Raw genomic sequence first — 10,850 nt, forward strand, 5'->3', positions numbered from 1 at the left:
TATCTTTTGGAAAAAGGCTTTTTAAAAACCAAATCTTGTTTTTTCTCAGTAAAACACATTTTGTCTTCAATTATTTTCATATTGCATAATTTTCCTATTTTAATTTTTGTTTTGAAAGTATGGTAAAAACTGGTAAAATGTACCAACAATCACATTTAAAAAATATACACTTTTTGATATACCATAAAAAAAAAAAACAGGTAGCCCATCTGAATTAGGACATTTAGGCTATCCATCTAATAGTAGCCTACCAAAATCTTATTAACAGTAGAAGTTCAATCTTACTGTAGTCTTCAAATCTGGGTACTGTCTTACGTTTTAAAATCACAAAGGGAGTTTGGTCCCATCAGGCTAACGTGACAGTCACGACTCATGCAGCTGTAAGCTTTTCTTTTTCTTTTGTTTTTACTCGCGATCTTTACGACACGCATTACATTACGTATTTCATGGCACACTCGTTTTATGCGTATTTGGCGCCACTTATTGTTGTGGGTGTATTATTGACATGTCAAAGTCTAGACCCTGAATATAAGACGACCGCGTTTTTTCAGATGTATTTCCAAGAAAAAACATTGTCTTATATTCGGGTCAATACGGTAATTGTTTCTTAAGAACTTGCAGCTTTTCACTTCATAATACATTAATTGATGGGCTGGATTATTACTGGTCATGTTGTGGATTATTGTGATGTTTTTTATCAGCTGTTTGGACTCTCATTCTAAATTGCACCCATTCACTGCAGAGGATCCATTGGTGATGTAGTGATGTAATGACAAGTTTCTCCACATCTCATCTCAGATAAACTGAGGGTGAACAAATTTTCAGCATTTTTTATTTTTGAGTGAATTCTTTTTTTAAATACACAGTAAAATTCCACATACATACATTTAATACATTTTTGACACAAATGTATCTGTCATTTATCTGTAGTGATCCAAACATGAAAATAATCATTGGCTTGTTGGCGTTGGCCAGAATTTTATCAATGGTACACCTGTATCATCAACCAATGCATATTATTTCCAAATGGCAAAATATCGGCCAATCGACTGGCCTAGCTTGTATATTGGTCTATTCCTGACTCAGTAGGAACATGAAATTTGACCTTGTAAACAACAGCTGTTTCACACATTTAGAAAAACAATTGACTCTATTTAAATTCCAATTAGGAACCGTATCACAGCTTTAAGTGTTTTATAATCACACAAAGTAACACAGGAGAATAAGGGAAGACTAATGGATCTCCAATGGTTGTGTGACTGAAGGCTAATTTGTTCTTGCAGGCTCTTGTCACTGTGGTCGCTGTATCTGCTCGCCACAGGAGTGGTACATTTCAGGGGAATTCTGCGAGTGCGACGACAGGGAGTGCGACAAACATGATGGGCTGGTTTGCACAGGTATGTGTTCAAATGCAGCAGCGCTCCTCCAAACACCCACTCGTGCACTGACAGATCTCTTTGTGATGGATATTGAAGTTCTCTGATGTGGCTGCCGGTTGATTAGACAGCTCTGTACAACTCTTAGGCTGAGCCGTCCAATCAGTGGGCTCCTGCTGTGTTCTTCTCATCCTGCTTTTCAATGGGAAAGAAGCTCCGGAGAGAGTCAAGGTTTTCCTTAAAAGCCTTGAAGAGTTGACTAGTCAGTGCTAATAAAAAGCACAATAAATATTTATTATCACGATAGCTCAAGGGCTTGAGGAAACTTGGACAGCTGCTTAGAAACTTATTGGTCTAATGACTTCATTACCAGTTGCCATATCATTTAACCAATTATACAGTTCCTGGTTGCAGAGATGCAAAATTCATTATAAAACAAGAAGAAAAAACACAATTGATAAAAGGAATGCATAAATGTGTTTGTTAAATGTCACTCATTAGCATATTAACGATTATGTAATCATTTCCATATTCATAAGGATTATTAAAACTATTTTCTCATGTTGCTCAGGGAAAGGCTTTTCTCTATAGGTGAAATGCAAAAGCATACAATCAGCCAATTCTTCCCCTTACCTTGGTTAACAGTAATGCACTCAGCCTTTATAATTATAATCATGCAAAACTGTGCCTGCCAGTTTCTAAATAATAATTTTCATGGCTTCTTCAGCAAGATATTCTCACTACACCCGCAATTGATGAGCGCTGCGGAAAATTCAATGTATTAGGGAAAGCCAAGGCTTAATTTCATGCACAGCAGATGCGAATTCCAACTGTTTTGGGCATTGATACAATATACGGCTCTCAAGCTTTCTTCTGAGCAAAAGCTGCTGTCACATTCAGCATACATTCTTCTAACAGTGTATGTAAACAGCATCGCCTCCGCTGATTGACAAGTGGCAGCCCACTTCATTGACTGAACCTATGGAACTATATATACCCCATTGTAAATTCCCTCCTTTTAATTGGCTGTAGAAAATGTTAGACACTCTGTATACATCAATATGGATTTTTTTTGCCATACACTCTACTACATGCATTAGACTTTAACGTTAGCATGTTTCTAAGATAATGTGTTTCATTTGATAATAATCTAATGCAAGGGTTTTCAAACATTTTGATCCCAAGAACTGACAAATGGTAGCTGTAAATTTCCATGTAGACCCATTTATACTATGTGAGAAAGAGCATGATATAAAGCTAAGTTGTTTATAAATTAAAAAAACTGTTATTTGGAAAAGAAGCAATATGTGTATCTTTTTTCCACACTATTTACGTTAGAAACTTTCTTAGAAATATTTTATATAAAATTATAAATAGTGCTGGGCAACGATTAATCACATCCAAAATCTAATTTATTGTGTACATAATATATGTGTGTGTACTGTGTATATTTATTATGTATATAAATACACAAACATGCATGTACATATTTAAGAAAAATGTTTATATATTAAATATATTATAATATATTATATTATATATTAAATATAAATTATATGTATATAAATATATACATGTAATACATGTAAATATTTTCAAAATATATACAATATGTGTCTTTATGTATACATAATTAACATACACAGTACATACACATATATTATATAAACAAAAACTTCTATTTTGGATGCGATTAATCGTTGCTCAGCACATTAAAAAATAAAAGTTAGTATAAATGTATATTAATTCTATTATTATAAATATATTTTCACACTAAGTATAGTTCCATAGCTGTTTATCACTTAACATTGACAGCCCAAAATCAATCAATCAATCAATCAATCAATCAATCAATCAATCAATCAATCACAAATGTTAAACCTCTTGCCCTAAGGGACCCTGGGCACCCCTTCTTTAATTTGCATAAAAATACATTGCACACAAATATTGGATAAAATAGTAAAAAAAAAAATTGTGAATTAGATTAAACATTTTTATTTATACTTGTCAGTATTTAAAGGAACACTCCACTATTTTTGAAAATAAGCTAATTTTCCAACTCCCCTAGAGTTAAACAGTTGAGTTTTACCATTTTCTAATCCATTCAGCCGATCTCCGGGTCTGACGTAGCACTTTTAGCTGTAGCTTAGCATAGATCATTGAATCTGATTAGACCGTTAGCATCTTGCTCAAAAATGACCAAAGAGTTTTGATATTTTTCATTCCGGCGTAATAATCAAGGCACTTTGCTGCAAAGTTCCTTGATTATTACGCTGGAATGAGAGTATAGTTCCTAGCCATATCGGCCTAGAAAATCGCAATTTTTCATTTTCCGTCGGTCTTAGTACACAATGTAACTACAGAAGAGTCCAGTTTTAAATAGGAAAAATATAGAAACTCTTTGCCTTTTTGAGCGAGATGCTAACGGTCTAATCCGATTCAATGATCTATGCTAAGCTACAGCTAAAAGTGCTACGCCAGACCCGGAGATCGGCTGAATGGATTAGAAAACGGTAAAACTCAACTGTTTAACTCTAGGAGAGTTAGAAAATGAGCCTATTTTCGAAAATAGTGGAGTGTTCCTTTAATAAAAATATACAAATATTTATTGGGATATTTATTCACTCTGTGATTCTGATGCCTTCAAATGCTGTCTACTCATTAGATTTTAGAACTCAGCTATCGACTTCTGTCCAGTAGGCCAGTACTTTTTGTAATGGAAAATGATTGATTGGTTTTGATTCTAAATTGCAAACAGTTGAGATATATACTAAATCGTTAACCAAATTGATGCGTTTAAATTGGCTCATTAAGCATCACAGATAATACTTTGGTGTACACCAAATTACATTTACAAAAGCTGAATAAAAAGGAGCAGTATGTAATCATTCCAGTGCCACTAAATGGACTGAATCTGAACTGAATAGACAGGACCCCAGAGAAAGTGGCTCCAAAACTTGCATTTGTATTTGGTTTCCCTTTGCACATTCTGCCAAGGGGGTGTGAAGAGAGAAAGCATGTCGAGACTTGGAGAGTGATGATCTGGGTTTCTCAGTTCTGTCTCTCCTCTCAACTTCTGTTCCAGGGAACGGCGTGTGCAACTGCGGAAATTGTGACTGCTGGGATGGCTGGACAGGAAACGCCTGTGAAATCTGGGTTAGAGAGGAGTATTAACCCCTGGTAGACACTTAAAGACTGTTTCTGTTGTCAATCACGACAAGAAAAGGATGGCTGCACCAACAGCGAACAAGGGAAAATTGATTTTAGAGATCTTTGCAATATAGTAGCATTCAAATTTTCTTAAAGCAATGTGGTTTAAATTCCATTATATGCACATAAAACAGCTGTGGGAGACGACATCTATAATCCTCTATAGTTTTCCATATAACTATATATATATATATATATGAAAATTGTGTATAATAATGCTTACATAGACTATTGACTGGCACATAAGCACTAAAAGGAGAGGATCCATGCAAATGGCCAACAAACAAGTAAGAGCATTTTATTATTATTCAGGTTGCTGTTTTGCAGAGCTCTGCTTGTGGTTTTTATGACCCTGTTTTATGTATGGTAAGTTCCATGTGACAAAAGTTGTAAACAGCCTGATGCCAATAAATTTACCATGCTCTGAGATGTCATGAGAATGAGAAAGCTCTTTTTTAAACATATCACAATCATTTCTTGTCAAAATATTACTGTTTTATGTTAATTAAATTGTTAAAAAATTTACCCATGTTGAAGGTAAATTATATTGACCAAGGTAATTAGCATAAATAAAAACTAGGATAAGGATGACCCAGCAAAAAAAAAAAAAACTGCTCCTTGATCACCCCATTACATGTTAATATATATATATATATATATATATATCGCACAAATATCGCATCAAATTGGTTAGAGAGATTTCAGTACACCTTTATATAAATATTTTATTCAATATGTTGTATTTGTGTATACAACAAACACAAACTGTACAGTGCAGACAAACTCTTTGCATATATGTATGTAAAATTAGCAGAACATACCAACAGTCCATGATATACATAGCCTACGACATGCAGTTCATATATGCCACGCTCTTCCCATGCAACAGATGAAGTAACTGTCAAAACAAGGTTCAAAACCAATCAACAGACAATGGAGACCTTCCTTCACCACTGAAAATCAGAAATACGGAGAAAACACAGAAATGATCGATTGTTCAGCGATTGCTCCTCATTACGATTTAACGACGTCACGCACGACCTGAATGGAACGAAACGAACACGGACGTTGGAAAGAGGAATAAACAAACTAACGTACTAACAAATGCACACGTACTCACCAGTCACTTACAAAAATAAATTCAACCTTCGTAAAACCAGTTCACTGGTCTGCAGGGCAGCTTTAGCCCAGCATGTAGAGCTCATTGGAGTGAGTGATTTGTTTCGTGTGGAAGTGGGACACCAGCCTCGAACTGATTTCAAATATGAAGCTACTTTTCCTGTATAGTACTGCAATCTCATTCTAGCATTAAATTCGGCTTTGTACAGACAAATATTTAAGTCTAATGTGCTTGAACATCTCCTAATATGAAACTAGCTCAAAATTCCAATAAATGAAAATATAGGTCTTCAAATGAAGTGTAGAATATATTTGTATTTAGCAGCATAGCCTCGGTCTACTTCATAACATTCTAAACGGTATTCATCATTCAAACTATGAAAACTGTTAAAGCAAGACAGGCTTCATGTCAACTCGGCTGATAGTAGATCTAGTAGATGACGATTTTAAACGCAAAGTGCAATGGTCTCAATCCAGAGTATGAGAGAGCCTTATATAATCATGCCCATTCAGTGTAGCCCTATGCCCTAGCTTTAGACATTTCTAGCCGTCCCATACTTTGGTCCTTAAGAAAACGCATGCAGTTGATTAGTAATAGGTACCCCGGTCTTGTACTAAATGAACAATTGAAGGACATCATTTGGAATCTCTTCAAGTTTGAATCGAGACGATTAAAAATTCGAGACAATTGTTCTTCGTGATAAACCCTAGTCACAGTGAGGACAAAAACCGAAGAGGACCGCCATCCTCTGAGTTATTGAAATTGTTCGGCTGGATTCTCGTGTGTTCGGACTTAGGTAACAATCAACTTCTGTGTGTTTGTGGATTAAGTTGCTACTGAATCTGTGTGTTTGTGTGTGTGTGTGTGTGTGTGTGTGAGAGAGAGAGAGAGTGTGTGTCTGGGGCATGAGGCACCTTTAACCCAGCACAGACTGGGTACATGTTTTTGCATGCTGGGTTAGAGGTCATCACAGGCACATGATGAGCAGTACTGGACTCTGCATGCTGAGCTAGGAAAACCCCTCTCATTTCAGAATCCTAATATCTGGTATTTAAAAATCTATTACTTTTTTTTGTAGATTTTTGTTTTATTTGTATACAGTGAAAACATTGTTATAGAAGCCATTTCTTGCACTGCGTTAGCGTTGCAAGAACAGAATGTAATACTAACCTTGACCATGCCTTTGCTGAACAAAATGGGTGTGCAGCCAATATTAATGGTGCCTACTTACATTGAGCCATTTAACCGCCCAGGCCTGAAGTAGACTGTATTTCTCTATGGCTGCCGCTCTCGTCACATTTAATGTGCTAGCCAGAACTAGCCCACAGTTCAGAGGAGTCAGCATGTCAAAGAGAGGCCTTGACCAGAGGCCTACAAGGCCTATAGATATTCCTAGAGCCCACGCTCTAAATTAAGAGCAAAGAAAAGTGGAAATTCACCTAGTTACTGGGGTTGAAACCGATTTGCACCATACTAGATAGTGATATGTACTCTATACACCTTCCCCAGCACATGCCAGCTCCTTGTGTTGGACTGCTGCGGGCGTGACTAATGCACTCGCTGGCATTTGCTGTCTAAGTATACTTGTGTCCCTTTCTAGACATTACAAGAATGAGAAGACATGAGCGCTGAACCTTGGATAACGAGTTGGATTCTGTTTAGGAGGCTCCATCCCTTTGAAAGATTGACGTCTCTTGACCATAAACATTGTGAAGGGACTTTCATCCATCGTTGTGTTTGAATGACTGCACACCAGAACGCATCGCACACTGCCCCGACAACAAATTTCATAAGTAACCGACAAAAGGGAAAGATTTGGAACTTTGAGCTTCAGAGACTGGGGGACACCTAGAAAGGAGGAGACACATTTGATTAAAAAAAAAAAAGTTGTGGATTCCAGTCCATATATATATATATATATGTATATCTTTACAGTACTACCCCAGAGCGTAGCTGGTGTTACTGTGTATATAGAAAATAGATCTGAAATGTACGGTCTCTGCTGTTGTGACAGGGTTCAAGAAAAGGGTTATAACGGGTGACTGTTAGCAGGCAAAAGAACCGCCACGCAAGCGCCTGTGGTACACAATTTCATTCTCGTGGATTGTCTCGATTACAGAAAAAACATTGGCTTTATTGTATGTCAAAAGGCATTCCGTATCATTTAGGGCATTCCATGGTGAAAGTTTAGCTGGTTAATCCAGTCGCATCCTCCTACGTGCACAGCTGACCAACCTTCCGGAGCCAGACCGTCGTCGAATTAGATCGGAACAGTCAGAGGAGTGAAAGGGGTGGAGGGAATGGGGAGGAGAGAGCAGAGGATGCCTGGATCTGATCCACAAACATGGAGAGTCTGACAAAAGGAGCACGGCTCTCCGGGGTTGAGCATGGCCGAGATGGGATCTGGCTATGTGGTGGGCTTGGTTTCCTTGCTGACAGGTTTGCCTCCGTTCATGATGGCCGGCTCTGTGCTTTTACTGGGAGGCACGGCAGGTTTGGGCACTGTCTCCCCCACATCATGCAATGATGGCTCTCGGTACATAGCGACTGCAAAAGACATCAGAGAAGGCAAGAGTAAGCCAGGTAACCGCAGCCGCCCCATCTGTCTCTCTTATTGGAAATGATTTTTGGAGCTTGACTGAAATCTGCGTATAATTACATCTAGAAAAGTTTTGCAACTCATTCTTATTTCCAAACCTGAAACTTGGCTAAAAAGACAACATTCATTAGGGAAACTCTGACAGGACATGTGCAAGTTTGTCAAAGTGCGGACAAGCTGTCAGCAGGGCTGCATCCTTTCCTTAGTTGTGATGGGAAGATGGTCTGATCTCTCGGGATGCATTTGACTAGGTTCACTGCTTCACGTCAGTTCAGACTTACTGTATTCTTAGCAGTGCTGCTACATTACGGGTTGCTGGCTTGTGTTGCGGTATTAGACGAGAAAATAATGAAGACACAACAGGATGAGCGACTGGTCTAAAATGTGGGCATCTGTACACGGCAATAAAGCATTGCACAGACAGAAACGGGCCACACATCATTGCAAATTACACCTCAAACCGTACATAAAGCATTAATCTCATGCTAGCCAGACACATTTTACAGTGTGGCCATAAAGGAGCTGTAAGGAATATTTGAAAGGACAGGTTGTCCATCATTATGGTACGAAAGGTGGGTCTTGGATACGTGGTGCTGTGAAATAATGTTTATTGAGTTGTAAATCATTATGTATTCAGATAACGGGGATATAAGGCCAAATGTTTCTGTTCGAACCCTTGGTGAAGCACTCATTGTCAAGATAAAATGGTAATTTTACATCCTCATGATCATCATCATTTTCCCTAAATCTGAAATTTGTCAGTTCCTGTGACCCGTGCTTGCTCTGTACAGATGCTCTTCTAGCACGCATTTTAATATTTTAACTCTACAAACAAACAAAAGGGGGCATACCAAGGAATAATTAATTTTGATTTGTTCATTTCATAGTTGTAGCATAAAATCAGAAGACTTGTAATATAGCACACATTATATTGTATGCTATTTTTATGTTGTTGTTTTTTTTTTATTCATTCTAATGGAAAAGAGCAGTCTCGACATCCTGTTATGTTCCAAAATCATACAGTATTTGAACAATATGAGGATTTTTATTATTTTGACGGGTTGCCATGAAGAACTTGCAGCTGCTGTGTATGTGATATGAAGGTAGTTTTCTCAAATGAAACGGTGAAATGCTAATGAAGTGACTCTCAGAGCAGCTGGAGATTACATTCGTGCTCATTTTATTCATTCTAATGGAAAAGAGCAGTCTCGACATCCTGTTATGTTCCAAAATCATACAGTATTTGAACAATATGAGGATTTTTACCCAGGATTTTACCCAGAACACAGCCAACAACCCTGATTACTATTTGACACATTTCTAAGGTCAATGCTTTCAAAACAATTAGACTTGTTTATTTAAGCAAGACTGCATAATGAGTGCTGCATTATTTCCAGGTAACACATTTAACAAAGGAAATTATATGAAAACTATTCTGTTTTCCATTGATTGCATAACATTCTCCAAATATATATATATATATATATATATATATATATATATATATATATATATATATATAAGGGCTGGGTATCGATTCAGATGTCCCGATTCGATTCGATTCGATTTCGATTCGCAAGCTCTCGATTCGATTCTCGATTTTTTTGATTACATTCAGTGAATATGGTTTTAATACAAATGCTATTGATATTTCTAAAAAATGAACTGTAAAATCAGTTTACAAATGGTGAATTAATAAAACGAAATTAAGAACCACATGCCTGTATTTTAAACCTATTCTTTTTTAAACAATAATATGGCCCTATAAAATGTTCTTAATTTTTCTGGTAATCAGATGAAGGCATAAAACATTAATTTAATTGATCCTAATCAAATGAAAATTAAACCCTTTTATTTTTTGGCAAACAAATTGCTGCACAACAGAGGTTTACTGTTAAATTTAAAAAGAAAACAGATGTGATTATTCCTTTAAAAATAAATATTTATTAATATTTATTAGCAGTAGTAGCATTGATTCTTAAGACTGCTAAATAGTAATATATTCTGACAGTTTCATAATGTTAAACTAAACTTTTATTTTGACGGGTTGCCATGAAGAACTTGCAGCTGCTGTGTATGTGATATGAAGGTAGTTTTCTCAAATGAAACGGTGAAATGCTAATGAAGTGACTCTCAGAGCAGCTGGAGATTACATTCGTGCTCATATCATCATATAGTGAGACGGCAGAAGTTGAAAACACCACGAGCGTCATCCGCGTTTTAGTATGTGTGTAGTAAACAAAACAGTGCGCCGCGCCATCCGCCATTCATTCATTGCGGAAATCATGACGCCTTATGCGTGATATCAAATACTTCCGCAGATTTATAGTATTACTATAGCATTTCACCTGAGCATTGCGAATTGCGCCTATGGCCATGATAAGTGCTGAATGAATGACAGGATTTCTGTTGTAACATCGCGCAAGGTAAATAAGGGTGACATCTAGTGGAGAAGACTAATGATAAGATTCACGTTAATCAGATCTTGTTTTAAATGTGTGCTGAAATAAATACTGGAAAAGATCGATTCGCGGCTTTTGAGAAT

The 10,850-nt window shown here is 36.8% G+C and overlaps 2 protein-coding genes across 3 annotated transcripts in view; one reads left to right on the forward strand and one right to left on the reverse strand.

Moving 5' to 3' along the window:
* The window catches only part of LOC107569583 (integrin beta-like protein 1), a 66,202-nt gene extending 61,191 nt beyond the window's left edge, over nt 1–5,011 (forward strand). Inside the window, exon 11 of the mRNA XM_016255703.1 lies at nt 4,462–5,011. Within this exon, the coding sequence (XP_016111189.1) occupies nt 4,462–4,550 (89 nt within the window). The 3' untranslated portion in view covers nt 4,551–5,011. The remainder of the gene's footprint in view (nt 1–4,461) is intronic.
* A 2,656-nt stretch (nt 5,012–7,667) lies between these two features.
* LOC107569606 (fibroblast growth factor 14) overlaps nt 7,668–10,850 on the reverse strand; it is a 180,921-nt gene continuing 177,738 nt past the window's right edge. For both annotated transcript variants that reach the window (XM_016255731.1, XM_016255724.1), the window contains exon 5: nt 7,668–8,253. In XM_016255731.1, the coding sequence (XP_016111217.1) occupies nt 8,114–8,253 (140 nt within the window). In that variant the 3' untranslated portion in view covers nt 7,668–8,113. The remainder of the gene's footprint in view (nt 8,254–10,850) is intronic.

Source organism: Sinocyclocheilus grahami, unplaced genomic scaffold (assembly GCF_001515645.1).
Source record: "Sinocyclocheilus grahami isolate Dianchi unplaced genomic scaffold, SAMN03320097.WGS_v1.1 scaffold28.1, whole genome shotgun sequence".
Lineage (NCBI taxonomy): Eukaryota > Metazoa > Chordata > Actinopteri > Cypriniformes > Cyprinidae > Sinocyclocheilus > Sinocyclocheilus grahami.